Source organism: Narcine bancroftii, chromosome 3 (genome assembly GCF_036971445.1).
Source record: "Narcine bancroftii isolate sNarBan1 chromosome 3, sNarBan1.hap1, whole genome shotgun sequence".
Classification (NCBI taxonomy): Eukaryota; Metazoa; Chordata; class Chondrichthyes; order Torpediniformes; family Narcinidae; genus Narcine; species Narcine bancroftii.
The window spans coordinates 281,429,865-281,454,765 of record NC_091471.1 but is presented as its reverse complement, the minus strand read 5'-3'; the positions used below and the strand labels follow the sequence as shown (position 1 = coordinate 281,454,765).

The 24,901-nt window shown below is 41.8% G+C and overlaps 1 protein-coding gene across 1 annotated transcript in view; it reads right to left on the bottom strand.

The window, feature by feature from the left end:
- Nucleotides 1-24,901, bottom strand: part of ints1 (integrator complex subunit 1) — a 160,316-nt gene that overhangs the window by 104,580 nt on the left and 30,835 nt on the right. The window contains exons 12-17 of the mRNA XM_069928346.1: nt 21,194-21,302; nt 15,927-16,047; nt 10,589-10,666; nt 7,827-7,984; nt 6,606-6,702; nt 4,542-4,633 (exon numbers count right to left, since the gene is read on the bottom strand). Of these exons, the coding sequence (XP_069784447.1) occupies nt 4,542-4,633; nt 6,606-6,702; nt 7,827-7,984; nt 10,589-10,666; nt 15,927-16,047; nt 21,194-21,302 (655 nt within the window). The remainder of the gene's footprint in view (nt 1-4,541; nt 4,634-6,605; nt 6,703-7,826; nt 7,985-10,588; nt 10,667-15,926; nt 16,048-21,193; nt 21,303-24,901) is intronic.

The window sequence follows — 24,901 nt, the reverse complement described above, 5'->3', positions numbered from 1 at the left end:
TGTCAAACTGTAGTTGATAAAGAGCATCCTGTCCAGGTGTTCCAGGGCTTTGTGTAGAGCTGGTGAGAAGGCATTTGCCTAGATCTGTTGCTGTGGTAGGCAAATGGGAACAGATCCTTGTTGCTGCTCAGAGAAGAAATGATGTGCTTCAACACCAGCCTCTCAAAATTCTTCAGCACTGTGGATGTGAATGCCACTGGTCGATAGTCATTTAAGCAGGTTTCCACACGCTTCCTTGGCATGGGTATGATTGAGGCCTGTTACAGTGAGTTGTTGAAGATATCTGGCCAGTTGGTAAGCACAGATTTTCACTACTCACCCAAGTACTGCATCTGGACCAGATGCTTTCCTTGGATTTACTCTCCTGAAGGCAGCCCGCATTTCATCTTCAGATACGAAGACTAGAGGATCGTCAGTGGACATGGGAGATATGCAGCAGATCTTCCTTGTTCTGCTGGTCAAATCAGGCACAGAAGTCAATGAGTTCATCTTTGAGTGAAGCTTTGCTGTCCCTTATTGGCTTTGTTGCAGATGAACAGCCCCCATTGAGAAGGAGAAGCTGAGGAGATGATACTACAGGATAATGATAATGGCAGCAGACCATTGAGGAGCTCAGCAGCTGAGGAATCCACAGAGAATCAGAATCAGGATTTATACTCTTGAACAAGTCTTGAACTTCTGTGTCTTGTGGCAGCATCATAGAGCAAACATTCATATTTATAACTATTTTACGACATTACTATAAAAACTATAACACTAATATTGCACTAAAAGTAAGTAGTTAATTGATTATTCAGGAATCTGATGGCAGCGGGGAAGAACCTGTCTTTGTGTCACTGAGTTCTTGTCTTTAGGCTCCTGTCCCTTTTCCCCAACAGTAGCAGAGTGAAGAGGACATGGCCTGGATGGTGGGTCTTTGAGGATAATCTGGTACCTCCAATGTTGCAGGTCGAGTTAACAACCCTCTGGAGTTTATTCTTATCCTGAGAGCTGGTGCCTCCATACCAGGGAGCAATACAACTGGGCAGTATACTCTTCATGGTAGACCTGTAGACGTTAATGAGAGTCTTCAGTGATATACTGAACTGTCTCAGACACCTCACAAAATATAGCCACTAGGGCGAGCCTTCTTTGTGATTGCATCAAAGTGAAGGCTCCAGGACAGCTCTTCGGAGACGACACCACCCAGGAATTTGAAGTTCTTGACCCTCTCCACTACTGAGCCCTCGATGAGGACTGGGTCGTGTTCCCCTGACTTCCTCCTGAAGTCCACAGTCATCTCCTTGGCTTTGCAGAGTGTTGTTGTTGGCGACTCGGGATCGGTGGACTTGCACAAGCTGTGGGAGACTGGCTCATGGGAACCAGGTATCTGAGCCAGGATTCGAGAGGGTGCTGAGAGCAAGAAGGGCCTCAGGAGCTGAAGGCTTCCTCATTGTGTCGGAGGTTTAGATCTGGAGCTTGAGTTGCCGATGAATTGAACTGGTGTTTGTGGTTGTGTTGGAGACAAATCCGCACTCAGCGTCTCTGAAGGGACTCTCTTTTGCTTCTATTTCTCTTGTACTGTAAGGGGAGATACTAATGGCGACTGTCTGTTTTACAGCAGACAAAAGTTAAAGTACCTCACGTATGTTACATTTTTAATGTTTATAACATGACAATAAAAGGAACCTTGAACATTATGTCATTTAGTCCCTGCCACAGCTGTCAGGTATCCTTTGATGTTTCCATTTTTGTTCAGAATATCCACTTTGCCCAAGAGATGGCTTTTTTTGGGGGTCATACCCGTGCCTTTTGACCGTTCTTGATCTTCAGACTTAAATGCCTCTGATATGGCTCTCAGCAGGTTCCAGATTTTATTGCTCATCCAGGATTTCTGGTTGGGGAAAGTCCTGAACAATTCTGTGGGGTCACACTCACCCAGAGCTGCTTTGATAAAGTCCGTAACACACCTGGTGTAATCATTCTGGTCCTCAGATGAGTTCTTGCCCAATCCACTGACTCGAGGCGATCCTGTAACCCTTCCTCAGCCTCCCGTGACCATCTTCTCATTTTTTTGAATCTTTTATTTCTGATTTTACAGACTCGTGCATTTCAAACATCACAGGAGAACATTCATCTCCTTGTCTAGAGTATATCATACCGAGTCTTTTCCCCCTCCTTCCTTCACCCCAAAACGATAAATCAATAAACACATACTAGTTACAAAAGAAAAAACACCAGAATAACAATGGTTACAAACGGGTCACAGAAATAATCCAAAGATAACTTAAGCCAAGAAGATACCCCTGCCACCTAAAGTACAAAGGAAAAAAACAAAATGAGACAATACATGTCATCCAGGTCTCAGAGTAATTTCTATAATCCTAACATTCTGTGACAGGTATGAACTTACCATCCACTGCTCCTTTTAAAGAATGGAAGTGGAGGGGTGTAATCATACCTGCGTTCCAATGTACCAGAAGTACGACTGCCACACTTCAACATATGTGTCAGACCTCCTCCTCAGATTGAAGGTGATTTTTCTCCAAGGAAAACACAGTTCTGCATCTCCATGCTCCAATATGTGGTGCTCACCCGGGAGCTAGAGTTCCAGGTAATCGCTATACATTTCCTGGCCACAGTCAAGGTGACCTTTACAGACTGAATTTGATATTTGGACAATCTCAAACTCATGTCCATGATATTCCCCAGCAGGAACAGTTTAGGGCCTACTGAAAATCCACCCCTATGATTTTTCCCAAATATCCCCTAGATTTACCCAAAAGTGTCTCATCTTGATGTTTATAGCCAGATTGAATGTGCGAAGGTTCCCACCTCTACGCTGCATCTAAAACACAATTCTGAGATTTCTGATTTTATCTTGTGTCATTTTTTGCGGCGTAAAATACAGCTGGTGCAGGTAATTGTACTGCACCAGCCTATATCTGGCATTAATGACTGCTAATACAAGTCAGACCAGCCCCGGTCATGAATTTTTGTTCCTGCGTCTGACTCCCATCTTTGCCTCGATTCATGGAGGCCCAATTTCGGAGCAGGAGATAGATAGCCGAGATGAATTTAGGTGCGAGCCCCCTTTGAATCAGAGCCTCCATGTCACTACACAACGGCAGGGCCCATAGCTGGGCCTAAATAATCCCTCACAGCAGAAGAAGGTCTTATTTGATCAGTCAAATTTGTCTTCTTAATTGCTCAAATGGGCATCAGCTGTCCCTTCTCATAACAGTCCTCGATGCATCGGATCCCTTTCTGGCACCTAGGAGCCCAGGATCTTGTTACCCATGGTCAAAGGAATTAATTTATTCTGGGTTAGGGGTGTTTTAGGAGACAATCCCACTTTTAGCCCAATGATCTGGTTTATCTTTTGCCATACTTGAATTGTGTGTTTTAATATGGGGCTGTCCGTTTTCCCTGATACTAATGTAGTGTCTCATTTATATATAAGCTCTCGTGTCATTTTCTCTCCGACTGTGTGTGTGTGTACCAATTTGTGCCCATGAGGGTATATCATCTCCCTCGAAGAGTAAGGTGATAAACCTCAACTGGGCTGCTCAATAGTATTTTTTAAAGTCTGGGAGCCTCATCCACCTCCGCCCCCCCACCCCAGACAACAGTCCCAAGTTATTTCTCCAAGGAGACTCGAGCTGCCTTGCCCCTCAAAAGAAATTAGACCATCTTCCAATTGCCTTGATTATAAAGGTACAATCTCCATGGTGCATCCATGTTTGCAGAGCAGACAGAGTTAACAATGGAAGTCGATCAATTACTCTAAAATCTTGTGGGAGCCCTTTAAGCAACTGAGATGACTTCACATTAATCCTTCCTTCACAAGCTTGTCTAAATCTGCACTAAGATTCTGAACATGTCACTCCAACTGACAACTGAGTATTGGTTTCCCTTCCCATTTCCAGAATCTATCACTCTCCCTATTCTGTTGTGCTTTGTGTATCATTCAAGAGCAGGATTAAGAGGAATGGCACGGTTAGCGTAGCAATTAGGACAACACTGTTACAGTGTCAGCGATTGGGACTGGGGTTCAAATCCCGCACTGTCTGAAAGGAGTTTGTACGTTCTCCCCGTGTCTGCATGTGTTTTCCCTGAGGGCTTTGGTTTCCTCCCACCACTCAAAATGTACCGGGGGAGTAGATTAATTGAGTGGCATGGGCTCGTGTGCCAAAATGGCCACATTCCACCCTCACTTGATATCTGCTCATAATGCACACAAGAGGTCACGAATGTTCTGAAATGGTGACCCTCCCCCCCCCCCCCCCCCACCCTGCACACAGGGATCCATATCTGGAAACGTCCAGTCAATGCTATTTGCTCCAACAAATGATGCGGATTTACAAGCTTCAAACTTGCTACTCTTCCCCGCAACAGAGACAATTCCAGTTTGCAAAGGTAAATGCAGTGAATATTAACTAATCTAACTTACAAACATTAATATAAAGGCTTTTGCACTTTGTTACATGTACAGGTGCAGGACCTTTAAAGATTTGTGCACTTTGTGGAAAACAACATCTGCAGGTAATCTAAAAACTCACCAATATTTTGTGGATTGAAGGCATTTACAACTAACAGCAACAGCCAAGCCTTCCAGTACAAGGAGGAAATAGCCAGTGCAGGGGGCTGGTATCTGAAAAATTAAGAAATACCCATTCACAAGTCATTTCCCTGGAGAGAATGTTCAAACATTTGAACAGTGTTTGGTTAAGCCATGAATATTATAACAGTATTATCATGAAGAGTGTTAGGTATACAATACAAATATAAATACATATACATGTATATGGTGATATCCTGAAGCAAAATCATGACATTGAAACTCCCAAGGCACCACTCCCATCCCTTTGGAGCACCCCAACTCCCTAGAGGCACCCCAACTCACCTCACCCAAGAGGCACCCCAACTCCCCTTTCCCTCTGGGTACCCCAACACCACTCCTATCTCACTGGAGGCACCCCAACTCACCAATCCCATCTCTCTGGAGGCACCCAACTCCTCTCTCCTAGATCCCTGGAGGCAGCCCAACTTTCTCACCAAAGCTAATTATGTGCCAAACCACTTGCAACAACCATGAATGCAGCTATCACCACATCAATATGCAGCTGTATACCGTTGAAATATGGCCCACATGTCCATTTTCTAGGTGACAATCAATTACCAAAAGCAAGCAGGAACTTCCCCATCCTCATGGTGAAGGATGATTATCTGGAAGTGTCAGATATATATATATTAAACAGAACAAGTTATTATGCCTGACACTGGAGTGTCAGATAACAAATTGGAAGCAGATATTATGGAACCTTTAAAAATTAAAATAAAAGGAGGAAAAGCATGCCAAATTTAGATTTTAAATTTAGACATAGAGCCCTGTAACAGGCCACCCAATTACACCCAATTCATCTACAGCCCCGGTACGTTTTGAAGGGTGGTAGGAGAAAACCGGACCCCCCAGAGGAAACCACACAGACATAGGGAGAGCATACAAACTCCTTACAGACAGTGTGGGATTTGAACTCTGGTCCCCAATCACAGACACTGTAACAGTGCTGTACTAACTCCTATGCTACATGTGCCGAAAGAAAGGAAAGAGAAGCAAGGATTTTGGAGGCAGTGGTAAGGAAAGAATGGGATTAATCATATAGCTTCAATTGGAAGCCCACCACTGTTATGTAGTCTGTTTTACAAGACAAAAACAGGTCATTCAATCCAACTCATTCATAGTGGCAGTTGCCTACACAAGCAAACCCCATTTGAATGCATTTGGCTATCCTGCTTTCAGCCTTTCATATCCATGTACCTGTCTGAATGTCCTTCATATATAAATAATAGTACCTACCTCCACCTTTCCCTCTGGCAGATCATTCCACATATCCACCACCCTTTGTGTGCAAGTTACCGCTCAGGTTCCTCTTAAATCTCTTCCCACTCACCCTCTAGTTTTAGACTGGGGAAAAGACTGCTAACATTCAGCTTGTTATGATTTTATATACCTCTGTGAGGTCACCGCTCAACTTATGCTCCAGGGTTTAAAAAATCCTAGCCTATACTGTCTTACAATTCGAATCCTCCAGTCCTGATGACATTAAGTGAAAATTTTATTTTTTTAAATTTAAGTTTAGAGATATAACAAGGTAACAGGCCCCTCTGGACGACAAGCCCACCCACTCAAATTAACCCACGCAACCAATTGATCTACCAACCACATAATCTTTGGAATGTGGGAGAAAACTGGAGCACCTGAGGGAATCCCACACAGTCACAGGTCACTGGCATTGTAATAATCACTACACTTACCTCATTACCCTGCACCCTTTCCAGCACAAGGACAACCTTCCTGTAGCTAGGCAACCAGAGCCGCACATAATACCCAAATGCAGCCTCACCAACTTGCAATGTGGTGTCCTAGCTCTTGTACTCAAAGCCCTGACTGATGAGCTGAGTGACCTCCTTCTGTACTGCCTGACCACGAGGCCAAAACTATTGGAAACCTTCAATGAAGATATTAAAGTAGATTTACAGAGTATCCCTCATAAGCTACATCTACATTTTAAAATCTAACAAAATAAGCTTCACTGTCGATCACAGAAAGGGTGCAAACATACCCCGGTGGCAGCTGAATATTTTCAGGGTGGTGGTATGTGCAGAGATTTAGAACTGCATCTATCAACTGAACCCTCTCCACGTGAAGAACTTCCAGATCTGAAAGAGAACAAAGCAGAGTAAAAGATTAGCTAGGAGAGAAATGGAATAGGAGAAGGAACAGTTTGGACAGATGATTAAGAAACAGCACTTGGTGAACTCTAGAGGGCAGAGGTTCACATATACAGGGGCAGTGGTTCTCACAGGTGGGATAAGTAGGATCCAAATTCCAAAGTAATGCATTGGATTTGAAGTGGCTCAGAGAAGACAGTGCTGAATTCTTGCAAACTTTTTAAAATTCAAACATTTAAAAAAAATCAACATTATGCAATACAAAAAGAAATACATATTTACTTTATGTAATCACTTCAGGATTAAGTTTTGACTACAGTTTGTATAAACTTGGTTTGCAACTCTTGAGCTCAGATGATTGAGGATAAATGTAATTGAGATGTTGAAGATAATGGAGGAATCCAAGTGGATAAATGCAGCAAAACTGTGCCGCTGGTTGGAAAGATCTGTATAACCAAGCATGGCAGGAGAAATTAAAACACCGAGAAGGTATTTTACGATATACTACTATACGATAAATAACATTTCCATGTTGATTTATTGACTACAAATTAATACAGTCATTGTCCCCAATAATAAACTAGTTGCAGAAACATGCATTACATTCACAACTGAGATATTCCAGTGCTCCAAGTCTGCAACTCCCAGGCAGATTCCTTCATCATTCTGAGGACTGCACATACTGTCTTTCCTTTTGAAGATGTGAAGGGCAACAATGCAACACTCTGCACCCAATTACAGTAGTATACTTAAAGACAAAGCTATTTAGAGCATTTGGGCATAAATGACAAGGCCATCTCTTAAGGTGCTGAGAAAGTGGTGTGGCAGTTCCTCTTGCACTGCTACAATCACATAGTAGAGCAGGTCCCGCATTGCTGCTTGGAACAATGTTCCAGGAAGCCAACCTAACACGTTGAAGAAGCAGCCGATATGACTTGGATGCTGTGTGACTGAGGAGAATGTAGAGGTGTTCTCAAGCACTTGCTCAAAGCTGATTTTGAAAGTGTAACATGGACAAACATCAAACTAACTGCATAGTATTCAGGAAAGCAACCAGTCAGCACAGACAGGAAAGGGTTAAAACAACCGTCTCAAACACGTTAGTCACCTACCATCAGCTTGCACCAATGCAGCTCGCTTCACCAGATGGTCGGCTAATTCCATGGCATCTGCCGGCCCCAGGGCCAAGTCCCGTGATAACCCAATGACCAGGATCCGCATCAGGGTGTCCTCCAGAAGTGGGACCTCAGAGCACAGCCGAAGAAAGAAACTGGAACAGGATCAGGAATTAACAGCTTTCATAGAGTTGTACATTGGGAAGGCATTTAACCCCTCGTGTCTGTGCTGATTCTTTAAACAGCTACCTAATTAATCTCAATTTCTCTTATCATTCCCTGTAGCCCTGCTAATTATTCCTTTTCAAGTATTTATTCAAATACATTTTGAAAGTTACCATTGAAACCACTTCTATCACCCTTGCAGGCAATGCTATGAAGATCATAACTTGCTGCATGAATATTCATTTGCCCCAATGGATTTTTAACCAATTACATTTTATCTGCATCCCCTGAATACCAACTCTCCCAGAAATAGAAACTATATCTACCCATCTACCCTATAAAAACATTATGTATCACTCAAAAGTTTGATCTTTACTAAATCTCATGGTTTTCTGGGCTATGAAACAATCCCAGCTTCATTAGACCCACCATACCCCTCCCCATCATCACTCAAACATAGGATGTGACCAATTTGCCCTCGTAAACATGGAGGATATTCTAGTTAATGCAGGAAAAATTGTTTTAAGTACACAAAAACACATTATACAACAAGATCACAGCTGAACTGATCTTGGCCTATACTAACCTTGCATCTTGGATGTTGTGTATTTGGACATTGAAAAGGCCTTCGACAAGGTGCTATACAAAATGGGAGCCCATGGAATTATAGAAAGGATACTAGCATGGAATAAAGAGTGTAGAAATAAAGGGATCCTATCCTGGTTGGCTACCGGTTATCAGTGCTGTTCAGCAGGGGTCAGTGTTGGGGCTGCTTCTTTTTACATTATATATAAATGATTTGGATTATGGAAGAGAATAGGTGGCTTTGTGGCTAAATTTGCAGATGATACCAAATTAGGTGGTAGGGTGGGTGGTGCTGAGAATACAGTATAGGCTGCAGAGAGATTTGGATAGAATAGGAGAACGGGAAAAGATGAAATACAATGTTGGAAAGTGTACGGTCACACACTTTGGTAGAAGAAATAGACAGGGAAACCATTATTTAGATGGGGAGAAAATTCAAAATTCCAAGTTGCAAAGGGACTTGGGAGTCCTCGTGCAGGACACCCTAAAAGTTAACCTCCAAGTTGAGTCAGAGGTGAAGAAGGCAAATGCAATGTTGAGATTCATTTCCAGAGGGATACTACAGAAGAGCAGGGATGTAACGTTGAGACTATAAAGCACTGGTGAGACCTCACTTGGAGAACTGGGCACAGTTTTGGGTGCTGTATTTGAGAAAAGACATGCCGGGATTGGAGGGTTCAGAGAAGATTTACCAAAATGATACCAGGAATGAAAGGATTAGTGTATGACGGATGATTGTTGGCTCTTGGACTGTACTCGTTGGAGTACAGAAGGATGAGGGGGGGGACCTCATAGAGGCATTTTGAATGCTGGAAGGCCTGGACAAAGTAGATAATGGCAAGGATGTTTTCTATGGTAGGAGATTCTAGGACAAGAGTGCACAACTTCAGGATAAAAGGACGTCAATTTAAAATAGAGATGCATAAAAAAATTCTTAAGTCAGAGGGTCATGAGTGTGTGGAACTTGTTGCCACAGGCAGCTGTGGAGGCAAGATCATTGGGTGTATTTAAAGAAGAGATTGACAGGTATTTGATTAGTCAGAACATCAAGGGTTATGGGAAAAAAGCCGGGGGGGTGGGCTAAGTTGGGCCTACTTCTGCTCCTATATCTTGGGATCTTGTGAACCGATGACCATCTTATCGTCCAAATGTTTATCACAGTTTGCTGGGTAGAGAATCCACCCTCCAGAAAAGAAATTCCTCCTCAATCCCGTCTTCAATGAAGACTCCTTTCTCTGAAACCATCTCCTTTCTCTGAAGCCACCTCCTTTCTCTGAAACCACCTCCTTAGCACTACATTCTTCCATTGGGGAAATATCTTACCCTGTGAATACCCTTCAAAATTTTAAATGATTCAGTAACATCACTAATTATTCTTATAGACTAAAATTAGTGCAAGCTAAACCCCTCACACCAGGAATCAACCTTCTATGATCAGCCTGCATTGCACTTACATACCTTACATAAATGATCGTGTATTATACAACTGAGCAGTTGAGATTTATACAGTGATATGAGACAAAAGTTTATTGCCACATGCACAAGTAGAATGTATAGATGGAGTGAAATTCTTGCTTGCTGCAGCCATGTAGTTGTGTAAAATACACCAATGTGAATTACTGCAATACACCACAAGACAGAGATAATACAAAAGGATAAACATACACATTAATAATTTCTCATGTGTGAGTACAGGTAGAGAACATTACCAAGCCAATGGACCCTCTGTCAGTACTTAGGGAGGAAGCATCTCTAAAGAGCCTAGCCCTCCTCTGGATCTCAATTAGCTTCCTTATCCTATTATTTCTATCCATTGCGTACAATGAGAGATGGCCACTGTGCCTTTATAAATGAGATTCAGAGTAGAGTTAACATTGGAAGCAGGCATAAAATTATAAAATGTATTGCTTGAATGTATTTGACCAGTTGGAAATGATTCAGCAGCAGTGTCAGGAAATTGTGTTCATATCCCCTGGGAGTGAGGAAACAGTTGGAAATAAAGTACTTACTTTCGGTCACTTTCTGGAGGCCAGTTATCCCATTTGTAGTACGTCTCTGGCTGTTCAGTGAAAAGCACTTTATGTAAACTGCAAGGAGGAGGATAGTTAAAGAGTACATCATTTATCCACTCCAACCCACTTAAAACTCCAATCAAAATACAATCTGCCAAACAGGTTATTTTCCCTGGAACAACATATCCCAGTGAGTCTGGGAAATATTTCCATCCACGGGAGAGTATTCTAGCATGGACCACTTCACAACATAGTCCTCTGTCCAAACTCCACTCGCATTCAACGCCCCCCCCCCCCCCCCCCCCCCGTCTCCCCATTACAATGTGCTAATTACTGCAATCAGAAAATGCTGCAAAGCCCCAGTTAATCCCACTGCATTATAACAGAAAAGAAATTCCCCATTTCGACATACAGAATTACTTGTAACAATAATTCTTCTGCATCTCGCATTTCTAGGTTTTGAAGACTGCATTTGCCCTACTGATAATCTCTATTGAGGGACCTTATTAAATGACTCTGGAAAGCCACTGAAATTACATTGCAAGCCATTTCCTATCTACTGCTTTAATAATCTCTAGAAATATCAATTAGCTTCATCTGGTATAATCTACTCCTGCAGCAATTCAACAGAAATCCTTCCGTATGTTCTGCCACTCTGTCCTTAACTACAAACTAACAATTTCCCACTCTCATTTTTCTTAACAAAGTACACTAATATAAAGGAATAAATTGAGATACTGGGATTATCTGGACCTGATTAGTATCACTCTCAAGTGTCATCATTTTCCTTCAGACTTTAGCTACTAGGTTTAATTAATTTTGGCTTCCTTGGGATGTGCAGCACACTTCCCTTTTCATTAAATGCAAGTTTCAAGAGTCCTTTCACTGAGATGTGCACAAAAATACACGTTTAGGGCTGGACACGGCCAAGAAAGACTCAGCCACCACATTGAAAGTCGTTAATGACTGTTTTTATACAAATTCAGCGCGCGCCCCTTTAAGGGCAGCATGAGCTCAGTCACCCCGTGCATTGTGACGTCATAATCGCTGCCCCAGGCTCACGCTGGGCAGGAGACGAGGCAGGGAGAAAACCTGACAGCGCCAACTTCCCATGGCTGCCCCGCCGCGTGGCTTTATGTGCGGGGCCGGTTCGCCATGAGAGAGTGCACCGCCACACACGAACATTTTTCCTGTGTTCACCCTGTAAAGGCACACAATGTCGGTATTTAACATGCCCATCATTTCCATTTCCATTATTGCCAGTCAATATCATGGAGCCTCACTTTGCACCCAAGTCTCTCCAGGACATTTTGCTTTTCATCCAGACACCTGCCTGTTTTTGCTTATACCTCTACCTGATGAAGGGCCCAGGCCCAAAACATTGGTTACCCTTTACTTCCTATGGATGCTGCGTGACCGTATGACTTTCTCCAGCATGGTTCAGCGTTACGTCTGAGCATTCTCCTGTTATCTAAGTATTTCCCAATGTTTTGGAAGTGATTTTGATAATAATCACAAATATCTTTTTGTGACTACTTGTACCGGTTTTGTCATATTTTGTCATATTCTGTTGCTCTTTGCATTTCCCTATTTGCTTCACACTTTTTCTTTCTGTTTTTCTCCATCAGTTCTCACGATATCTTTCTTTTTCTTCTTTTCTTTATGGAGGGGTAATGTCCACGTCAGCTGCAGGCTCGTTAGTGGCTGGCAAGTCCGATGCAGGACAGGCAGACACGGTTGCAGCGGTTGCAAGGGAAAATCGGTGGGTTGGGGTTGGGTGTTGTGATATCTACGACCATTTAAAAGGGCAACCTTCACTCTTGCCCTTCTGGGGGTGGGGGGGGGGGCCATAGCTCTTCGTTGTATGCTCATCATTGTTTATTACAATTTAAGATGGTACACAGAGCACATAATGACAAGAAAGTCATTGATTTTTCCTGATCACCATTTACTGCTTTACTGTGGTTCTATCAGTTTCCTGTGGAATATTTGCTTTTTATCATGTGGAAACTAGCCTTGGCTAAATCTTGGATGCCAGGAGGTATTTCTTGCTACTGTTTTCATACATTATTTTATTATCGATAACATCTAAAAATTTGTACTCTGAAGCCGTTAACTTAGTGTGGCTCATTACAATCCGATATAACCTGCTCTTTTATAGATTCTAAAACTTTGTTACTGAAAAACTAATCTGTATACGCACATTAGAAATTTAGCTTGAGGGCATGAGCTAGACTTGAGATCCCAATCCATTCTTCTTTGGCTTGGCTTCGCGGACGAAGATTTATGGAGGGGGTAAAAAGTCCACGTCAGCTGCAGGCTCGTTTGTGGCTGACAAGTCCGATGCGGGACAGGCAGACACGGTTGCAGCGGTTGCAGGGGAAAATTGGTGGGTTGGGGTTGGGGGTTGGGTTTTTCCTCCTTTGCCTTTTGTCAGTGAGGTGGGCTCTGCGGTCTTCTTCAAAGGAGGTTGCTGCCCGCCAAACTGTGAGGCGCCAAGATGCACGGTTTGAGGCGTTATCAGCCCACTGGCGGTGGTCAATGTGGCAGGCACCAAGAGATTTCTTTAGGCAGTCCTTGTACCTTTTCTTTGGTGCACCTCTGTCACGGTGGCCAGTGGAGAGCTCGCCATATAATACGATCTTGGGAAGGCGATGGTCCTCCATTCTGGAGACGTGACCCACCCAGCGCAGCTGGATCTTCAGCAGCGTGGACTCCCAATCCATTATCAATAATAAAAGGCCACAGTGTGCTGCCGCTACTACATTCTTGTCCAATTTCTAACAAAAAAACAGCTAGACGAACTCAGCAAGTTGAGTACCATCTATGAAAGTGGGAGTCAAAGGATTGGGTGAGTGAAGAATCCACATTTTGGATAATATCCTTGTATTTGGTCTGATAGCACAGTGAGAAAGGCAAGATCAGTCAGGAGGCAGGAACTGGCAGCTGACAAGAGGAACCAGGTGCGGTGGGGGGTTGATGGGCAAATGAAGGCAGTGAGGGTTGGGTGGAGATGGGAGACAGCAGCTGTAGGTGATCAGTAGAAAGAGATAAGGAGAGGAAGAACAAGGGAGCAGATAGAGGACAAAATGGAGGGTAGAGGTTAGGTAGGAAGGCAATAAATGGAGTTAAGGAAGCGCAGGTGCTGGGGTCAAGTGCAATACACAAATGTGCTGGAGAAACTCAGCTTGTCATACAGCATGCATAGGAAATAAAGGGAAACCAACTTTTGGGGCTTGGGCCTTTTTAAGGAATATACAGTGATGTGGAATTAGATAAGGGAGGGAATCATCAGATAGAACCAGGAAGGGGGGGGAAGATAGGAGAAAATGAGTTGGGAGAACAAGAGAGAGAAAGGAGCAGAGGTTGTGGGCTGCCTGAAATTGGAAAACTCAATGTTCAGACCATCGGCTATGGTTTTGATTACAGCATTTACATTCTCTTCTATGTCTTGTATACTTTGTCTTTATGCCTTCAGCTACTTACAACTTAATGGTTTGTTCCTTATAGCCACTGCAATTGTACAAGGGATGCTTAATTGCCACTTGTTTAACACTGCAATCTGTTTTTAATGTACTCCATTGTTTTAGTCTTAAAAGATTTTTCCAACTGATTTTATTCGAAGACATCCTTTGATCCTCATGGGATCATTGAATTATCCAGCAAACAAACAGGCATCATCAACCCTCCTAACCATGATACAGATCCATACTAATTCCAAAGCCTATAAATGTCCATATCCCTCTTGTCGAAATACCTAGTAAACATTGTAGTTGTATCTGGTTCTTCTGTCTTCTTTGGCTGTTTGTTCCAGATATTCAACATCCTCGGCCCTCATATCCCCTCAAATCTCAGACCTATGCCCTCAGGATTTAGACTCCCCAGCCGTGGTGTAAAAATTCTGATTTTCTATCCTATCTATGCCCCTCATAATTTTATAAACTTGTACATTGTCACCACTTAACCATTTCTGGGCTCCAGTGAAAATAAACCTAGCCTCTACATTCTCTCCTTATAACGACAGCCCTTCATTTTAAGCAACATCCTGGTGAACCTCCTCTGCATTCTCCAAGTGGGGTCAAATTATTGTGTTGTACAATTGCAACATGACCTTCTAACCCCTGTACTCAATGCCCATGAAGGCAAACACATCAAATGTCTTTTTTGCTACCCTATCTACCTGTGTCACAACTTTCAGGGAGCGACAGATTTGCACCCCAAGGTCTCTTGTATATCAACGCTGCCAAAATCCCTGTCATTTACTCTGCAGGTCCTACTAGAATTTGTCTTCCTAGAATGTACAAACTTGCACCTATAACCCCCATATTCTCTTTGCTTCACATTTCAAAATATTTCATACCATGTTAAATAATTCTCAATTAGCTTTCAGGTCCTCTTCTCTGCATCTGAAATTCTCCATACAATAGTTCACTTTGACTTTCTGTATTCTTAATCCCAATGATTGGATTCATTTCCAATGTGTTAGAGATGGGCTTTACTCAGACACCAAGTAAGAAAAAGAACAGATGGAATAAAATGTACCCTATAATTAGTAATTGCCCTCCTATCATAATATTTTTCTTCCTCTTGCACACCCCAGCAGAGAAATCCCCTCTCCAAGGAACATTCTATCAGAATTCATCTTTTTTCTCAAAACTAATCGGCAACATCTGTATCTGAGGTTTGCTGAAAACCATTCAGCCACTCTTCCCACTCCTTTGTGTGTCCAATTTGCACTCTTGCTCAATGATTTTAAGCCAGAGGGATTCAAAGCAGAAAGACCTGTGGCTGAATTTTTCACTGAGAACACCCCTCTCTTCAAAAACCACCCTAAACTACACTTCAAACAAATTAGGCACACTACCATTAATCTGTTTCTATTTTACATCTATGCAATGAATTTAAATTAAGCACACTAATTAAAATTAAATGAAGCACTAAACATAACTAACTTCACAAGCTAGTATTGGTGACAAGTACAGTACCTCTTCATCCCTCCTCACTAAATTTCCAAAGCTTTGCAAACATAATTTAATAAGTTTTCCAACTTGGAGTACGCTGTGCCACATTAAAATATATATTACATGAGGAAAATCTTTCCATTCACTAGGAAGGAGAGAAATTACCTTTGGTTACAAACATTGAAGGACATGAGTGAATCCACCATAGGTTACTTACTCCTATACAATCTGTTCCAAAGGACAAAAGCACGAAATATGAAAATTAACACAACCACCTACTAATCCTCCACAGGCATTTAACACTGATGACCAAAGATGATCATTTCCCTGCTCCCCCCCCCCCAACACATAAATAACCAAATAAGGGCACGTACCAATGGATGTAGTCCTTGGGATTCAACTTGCAGACGGTTGGGACCACTGTGTGCAGCCACCACACAGCATCTCGCTGGATGGTTGCGATCTGAGTCTGAAATGCGCGCAGCCCTTCCAGGTCTTTTGTTCAGAAGTAACGGTAAGAGGAGAAAAAAAAAGCAGGGAGGAAGACAAATGAATTTCACACTTCCCGACTAGATATTTCAAAATATTTTAAGAATTCAAGAATGTAAGATGTTGAAGCAGACAGCACCTCAAGTCTGCTCCTGTGTGGTAAGATTCAGGACACACCATCCTTGAATATAGCCAGGCAGCAGTTTCTAACTGACATTTGTTCTTACAGGCAAATTTTAAATAAAACATCCAGTCATTGATTTTGGTGTCCTGGCCTGTATAACTCAGCTTCATGGAGGCAAACATGCAATCTGCAGTTGCTGAAGAATATGTTGAATGCGAATGCTATTGAGGTGGTTGGTGAGGACAATGGGGAGGAGCCAGAGTAGATGTGTGGGAATTAGAGGAGTTATGGGTGAGGGCTGAGATAATGGCATTTGATGGGAATCCTCTTGATGCCCTGGATTGGAGAGCCTCTTCCTGGGAGCAGAGGCAGCAGAGGAATCGGGAGAAATTACTCTCAGTTCTTCTGTCTCCGTCACACCTGCTCCCAGAATGAAGCTTTCCATTCATCAACTTCTCTTCATCAACCCCCTCAACTGCATCCACATTCACATATTCTCCACCATTTCCATTACCAGCAACGTGATCCCACCACCAGTCAATCATATCTTCCCCTCCTGGCTTTCTGTAGCGATCTCCCCCTCTGCGACTTCCTGGTCCACATGCCTCCTGGTATCTACCTCTGTGAGCATAAGAAGTGTCTCAACTACACCTCCACCCTCGACAGTGTGACCTCTTCTGGGTACTGCACTAGACCCCAGCAACCGCAGATTGCACGTTTGCCTCCGTGAAGCTGAGTTATACAGGTCCAGACCAGGACACCAAGATCAATGACTGGATGTTTTATTTCATTTTGGCATCTGCCTGATTTTCAGTACCCTGAAGTGCTCAGTCCCAAAAGGTCGACTGCCAATTGCTTTCTCCGGATGTTGCGTGACCTGCTGAGTTTCTCCACCAGTCTTGTGCACCAACTCAGTTCCATACTAGGGACATTTTAGGGTCCTCTCCATTAATTAGGTCAGGTTTAAAATCTCTCCTGCATGAGTGCAGAGATACAAAATGAGACAAGGACATACACATCATCAGCAAATTAAAGATATTAACAGACAAGAAGCCACATGTCCTGTGTTAACTGTGCAAAGTATAATGTACAAAGGTGTTTATCATTGCTCCCCATTCTGTATATGCTTCTGGCAACAGTACAATTCTCACTTATTGTATTAATAGAGTTCTCAACACTGTGTGCCCGTAGGGACATGTAATTTAATGGCTGTTAATCATACACTGTTATCAGGGGACCAAACAATTTTAATAAGGCAAACATTCAGAATAATACAGTCTGCTTTGTTAAAGGTATTTAACTCGCCTATCTGTAAACATAAGCATGCAAGTTTTTCATCTTTGTAATCTTGAAGACCCTATTTAAGGTCTTGTTCACATTAATCTATCTCATTAACACTAACAAATTTAAAAATTAAAATTTAGAAAACATCCATCACAGTCTCAGAATTAGCGTCATTTACATTTTTTGGTGTAAACTATTTCTCGCTGTTTCTGAAAGTGGCAAATCACTCCAGTTGTGCATGGTCTCTGAGCAAGTCCAGATGATCCATTTCAGCATCCAGTAAGGTCAGGCATTATCAGGGAAAAGGAAATGGAGTTGACATTTCAGGTCAAAGATCCTTCCATGGAACCTTGGCTCGCTCTTCAACCTGAAACATTAACTCTTTCTATCCACAGATGCTCCATTATTGGGTGTTGCTAGCATTTTGAATGAATGAGTTTATTGTTCTTTCATGGATGAAAGAAAAATAGAGGGTTACGGGGTAGGGAGGGTTCAGTACTTTTTTAAAGGAATAAATATATGGATTGGCGCAACATCAAGGGCTGTATTGTTTCATTGTCATAAACGCAAGTACAAGTGCAACGAAGGCTTGACCTGTTGCGGCTTCCCAGCTACACAAAACAAATTAAAACAATTTATGCATAATTAACATGCACAGAGAGAAAAGGCTAGATATAAAAGGAAAGAAAATGTATCATAGTAATACAAGTAACATGGTGAAACAGGAAAGTCTGCAGACACTGTGGTTACGGAGTCCAGAGGACCCCAAAAACCAGTAGCAATAGATATGTACCACGACACAGGGTTACTTAAACAAAAGTAGTTTTTAATTATAATTGAACAAGAAAACAGAATTAAACTTTAACATTACTTAACCTAACTAAGCTACTTAATCCCGCCCCCCCTCTTCAAATGCTCAGGTGTGAGTAATGTATACTTAAGATTAGAAAAGTTCTTTCGAATCACAGTCCAATCTCACTGGTTGCAGGTAATTCTTGTACTGTGCACAGAAGTTAGCATTAACAAAGTTCACCAGGCTTTGGTGCTAAACAGGCAAATGGCTACCACTCAGGAGGGTTCTTGCTGGTTTTCAGAGAGAGATTCCTTTTCCAGGACATCCGCAACTGATTCCTTCTCAATCAGTCTTGCTGACGAAACTTGCCCCCTTCAGGGTTCTCCAGATGATCCTCTTTCTTTCAGGTCACCTTTCAGACTGTCAATCTCCTCCTTCGACCAGGCAGCCTTCCAAAGTTTGCAAGCTTGTCCCTCTGGAATTGATTTCTGTGACTCCTTCTCTCTCTGTTTCACTCCCTCCCTGTCTGAAAGCAAAACTGTTCTGCCCCTGCCTGCAAAAATTCCATGCTCTCCCAGGCCAGCCGTATTCTGCAATTTCGTTGCTCTTTTGCAAAAAGCACTCTGCAAAAGTCCTGCAAAGATTCTCTGTTTTAAAATGTGTGTGTGTACAAGCTGCTCTAGCAATTCCTCCCAAGCCACCTCAAAATACTCTGTCACACTGTGATTGTAGTAAAAACACAATGTCGGAGAAACTCAGCAGGTCACATAGCATACTTTATATAGTGAAGGTACAAAACCAACATCAAGGCATGATCAATATGTAGGCAGGCGAATGAATGAAATGGCAGGGAGGAGCATAAGTCCATTAGCATGGGATGGAGGGCACAAAAGGGATGGTTTTGAGTTTGGAATGGCTGGGGCAGGGGGAAGGAAGTGGGGGGCTGGGGAAGCCAGAGGAGAGATGGAGGCGAGGGTGATGAAAGGGTCCAAGGGCCAGGGGGTGGGTGGGAAAAAAGAGAGTTCAAAGGAGTAGATGGAGGGTGAGCAGTGAGAGTCTCCGATGTGGGTTTCCTTCCTGGCCACTCTCAGGCCGTTGATCTCAATGCCTCTGCTGCTCACCCCAGTCCCAACAGCCCAAGCACAGAGCCTCCGAAGCCCCCATGCATGCAGCTGCTTGCTCTGGTCCCAACCGCACCCGTTCCAGAGCCCACAGACTCCCTTGCCAATTCCCAAGGCTCCACAAGGCTGGCACTTTGAATTCTGCTGCTGCTGGATCCCACAGGTTCATCTCCCCACCACCACTCCTTATCCTTGCCTATGCTCCCCACCTCTCCCTAATCAACCCCCCATCTACTCCTTTGAGCTCCCTCTTTCTTCCCAACTCCTTGGCCCTCAAACCCTCTCATCTCACCCCGACCAAATCTCCTCTGACATCCCCTCCCTGCCACCTAACCCCCTTGACCTTCCCAGCTCTCAAACCCCCTCTCCCCCTCCTCGTCTTGGGCCACTTCATTCCCTCCTGGTCCCCTCAAAACTCTCCCACGTGCCCCTCCCTCCCATATCCACCTCAGACCTCATTCCTATGGACCTGTGCTCTTCCCCCTGCCATTTTATTCAGTCACTTGCCTACATATTGATCACACCTCAATGAACTGCTCAGGCCTGAAAGATCGGCTATGTAGCTTTATCTATAACTACGTACATAAAGTACACTGTGCGATGTATTCAGTTTCTCCAGCATTCTCCAGCACAAATAATGTGCTGTGTTAGCAATGCAGATGGATCTTTGGTGGTCTTGTATAATGGTTCAGGTAATACGAGGAGGTTCGGAAAAAATATTGTTATTGAATCTAGACATGCTAGACTTCAAGCTTTTGTATATTCTGAAGATAATGATAAGAGAGCATGTCCATTTTTATTTCAGATTTCCAGAACCCACACTTATTGGATTTTCATTTTGGATTTAGTGACTTTGGATGACAAATGTTGGCCAAGACCCCAGAGAGAATTCCCAGGCTCTTTAAAACAGCAAGTTTAGAATTCCCTTGGAAAATAGGACAGTACAACACTGTAACAGGTCCTTCAGCCCACCTATAGTGACCATGACGCCCATCAAAATTTATCCCATCTCTTGAGTAGGTTTCCAAGGCATCAACTTTAGACTACGTGCTGAAATCTAGAGTGCTGTCTGAAAATGCGATCTCCAACTCCAGTTGAGAAAGTAAATATTCTTCTTTTTAAAAAAAAAGACTTGGTAATTGCAAATGGATCTATTTTCATGTACTTCATGAGTGTATTGCCAGGGTTCAACAGCCAGGTAAAATTGGTTGTTGAAATTTCTTTGGTGGAGTTAATATTTTGGGATGAGCTTTTTTAATTTCAAAACACTAATCCAAGTTATCAAAAATATTTCTTAAGGAAATATTACCCAAAAAAATAAAACAAACGAATGGTAAATCTGTTGCAAAGTTGGAAGTTTGTTTTCTGCATTTCAAAAAAAAAAGAAACCCAGTAGGTCCAGCAGGCACAGGTAGTGGGAAGCTATAGAGTGGACACTGGAGGCCCAAGAGCAGAGCAATGATGGGAGCCCAGCTGGTCCAGTGGATGTGGGCTGGTCCAAGAAATAAAAGGATAAAGGGAGGGAACCAGAGTCCCAGGAGCAGAGTGGTGTGAGATTAGAGCAGGTACTGCAGCTTCAGCAACAGGTGACATCACTAGGCTCATCTGCAATGCTGAGTTAAGATGCAATTAGGTCAAGTAGCATTGATTAGAGAGGCCAAATGTTTTTCTGTTACATCATACAATTATTATAATTCTATGGTTACACATCACTCCCAGTATCAATTTATCGAATTGCCAGTATCAATTCATTCGTCATTTCTGCACAACAGAGTGCCGAATACCTGCCTGCCTGAACTTCTCCCAGGCCACCACAGCTAGAGTACTTACTCTTTTTCTCGCCTTTGTCCCATGCAAGCCCTGCTTCCTTCACTTGAGCTGTAATCCCCAGCATCATCGACAGGGTCAGTAAGTCTGTCACCTGGATCACAAAGCGCTCCTAAAGAAACAAGGAAGCAAGTTAAAACTCCAGCTGACACCATCGACCAGCTTTGTCATTCAGTGAGATAGGGCAACAGGGAATCCAATTAATAGACTGATAATTGTCCTGACTTTTTTTTTTCCCCTCTGGCATTTCTTCTTTCATTTTTCCTCTTTCTATACTGCTAAGCTAGAATTTGAACTCAGGTACGATGTATTAATTTATTGTCATCTGTCTTTACATGTACAACCAGACAAAACAGCATTTCTCCAGGCCACCGAGTGCACGAACACACACACACACACACACACACACACACACACAGACAAATATTTTGAGATAATTTTCTTGGTTTCAAGATTCTGTTCATCAATCTGCAGGAAACGGCTATTTCCCAGCCTGACAGTCCTAATTTTGATGCTCCTGGACCTCTTTTTGATGGCAGTGGGATGGATGGGGTCCTCAATAATTCTTTGAGCCCTACTTAAGCAATACTCCTGGTAATTGTCAACATATAAAGATAAAAAAGGAAACATGGGAGAAGTTATGTTCTGGAACGATGAGAAATACAATAAATACGAGGTTACGTATGATACAATATAACTGGATACACAGGCTATACATTACACCTCAAAAGTTAAATAAATGGGACCCAACAGTATCTGATAGATGTTTTTGATGTAAAAAAGAAATGGGAACAACAATTCATGCAATCTGGACATGTGAGAAAGTAGAAAAATTTTGGGAAGATCTAAACCAGATATTAAATAAAATTACAGAAAACAATATACCAAAAAACCCAGAGATCTTCCTCCTAAGTAACATAAAAAACAATGAATTTGGAATTGATTTGGATGGTGCACAAAAAAGATTTATGATAGCTCTAGCCATAGCAAAAAAATGTATTATGTCAACCTGGAAATTAGAAGATAACTTGAGAATACAACAATGGTATATAGAAATGAATAAATGTATTCCATTAGAAAAAATAACATATAGTTTAAGAAATAATATTGAAATATTTGAACAAATATGGGAGCCTTACATGAAACACAATAGAGAAAACCTACCGGGAACATTCATTACCTAAATTAACGAAAGGAGAAGGAAATGAAAAGAATTGACTCAGTGGAATTTCTTGTTTATTTTTATTGAATGACAACATTGTTTGACTGGTTTAATGTATCTTAGATTTTGTACTTTAAATGGATGGGGGGGGGGAGGTAGGGAGGGTGGGATGGGAGGAGGGAGGGAGAAAATGACACCGTATATATTTGAAAAGGAAAATGTATGTATCATGGTCAATGTGGTTTAAGGTGTGAAAAATAAAAAATTTAAAAAAAAATAGAGGAAATAAGCCCATATGCCAACAGAATCTGCCAGATTGCAGAATTGTCAGACTGATAAGATATTGTCAATTCGTGAACTGTGACAACAAAGGCATTGCTGATGTTTCTGCCATTCTATTGGGTCACCCACTATGCCAATGACTAGGGTCGGATCAAACGACCCAGCTGCAATCAGGCCATGGGTCCCTTCCCTGCACTACACTTCTGTTCCAAATTAAACCACAAACCTCTGATTAGGCCAACTGATGATCACTGCTGCAGTTTCTCACCGTCTAAAAAGAAACTCTCCATCACATTTTCTATGCATTACTTTGCAAAAATGAGTCAATAAACAATCAAAATATTATTGATTGAAAATTTAAATCCCTAAGTGATAATAAATCACATTAGAGGGACTTAAGTAGACCATTCTGCAAATTAGGGCAAATATTTGCTGATTTTTGCAAGTGGAAAACAAGAAAATATGAACAAAATTGATGGAGATACTCAGCAGGTCACACAGTGTCCAAAGGAAACAGACGGAAGTCAATGAAGGGCTCAGGCCAAAATGGTAACTGTCTTTAACTTCCTTTGGATGCTGCATCAGCCTGCTGAATTTTTCCAGCATTCTGTTCTTCATTGACAAATGAAGAATAGCTAAGTGACAGAGAACTGAGCAAGATACCAATCTAGATGCAGAAAGAGAAACCTGGGCAATTCCATAACCATGGATAGTCACTAATAACTTCAATGCAAAACTATGGAGAAACATCTTCCCTCAAGAAGAATCATGTATAATAAATCTTTTTGGTGCTGCATCCAAATTCTTTACTTCTTATATTACTTAGCAGAAAGATCTCTGGATTTTTTGGTATGTTGCTTTTTGTGATTTTATTTAATATCTGGTTTAGATCTTCCCAAAATTTTTTCACTTTCTCACATGCCCAAATTGCATGTACTGTTGTTCCCGTTTCCTTTTTACAGCGAAAACATCTGTCTGATACTGTTGGGTCCCATTTATTTAACTTTTGGGATGTGATGTATAGCCTGTGTAACCAATTATATTGTATTATGCGTAACCTCCTGTTTATTGTATTTCTCATAGTTCCAGAGCATAGCTTTTCCCATGTTTCATTCTTTATGTTTAGATCTTGTCCCCATTTTTGTTTAGGTTTACAGTTTGTTCCCTCGTTCTCCTTTTCTTGCAGTTTGATTTACATGTTTGTTATAAATCTTTTAATTATCATTGTGTCTGTAATATTCAAAACTGCTTCCTTCTGGTAACCTCAGCCTGTTTCCCAATTTGTCCTTCAAGTAGGTTTTCAGTTGGTAGTATGAAAACATTGTATCGTGAGTTATATTATATTTGTCCTTCATTTGTTCAAAAGATAATAATTTATTTCCCGAAAAACAATTTTCTATTCTTTTGATCCCTTTTCTCTCCCATTATTATGATAGCCCTAGCTGTAGCAAAAAAATGTATTATGTCAACCTCGAAATTAGAAGACAACTTGAGAATACAATAATGGTATATAGAAATGAATAAATGTATTCCATTAGAAAAAATAACACATAATTTAAGAAATAACATCACAATATTCGAACAAATATGGGAACCATACATGAAACACAATAGAGAAATCCTACCATGGACCTCCACCACTTAAAATGACAGAAGGAGAAGACAACGAAATAAACTGACTCAATATATAAAAGTAAAAGACAAAAATTTCTTGTTTAATTTTATTAAGTGACGACATTGTTTAACGGGTTTAATGCATCTTATAGATTGAACTTTGAATAAATGGGAAGGGGGGGGAGAGGGAGGGAGGGAAGGGAGGGGGGGAAAAAGGGGAGAAAATGACACTGTATATATTCGAGAAAAATGTCTGTATGTATTTTGGTCAGTATGGTTTATTGTGTGAAAAATAAAAAAACTTTAAAAAAAAAGAATCATGTATGCCAAACTTTGTACCACAGGGTTAGAGATAAAGTGAACGCCATGGATACATTTAAAACACTGGTAAAGACAAAGGATGGAATAGGATATGTTTGTAAATGGTAGAAGGAAGGAGAGGCTTGTGTGGAGATAACATAGGCAAGATCAAGGTGGTCAAGTAGCTAAATCTGTGAAAACCCAGCAATTTTAATTCTGTGTTCAGGTCAAATCAAAGAGGTGCACAAGGCAAATGGATAATGCATCCTTTGAGCTCACGATAATGATTGCAACTGGGCAATGGAGTAAGATTACAGCCCAAGAAATAGGTGGTCTCAACCAATACACCAGAT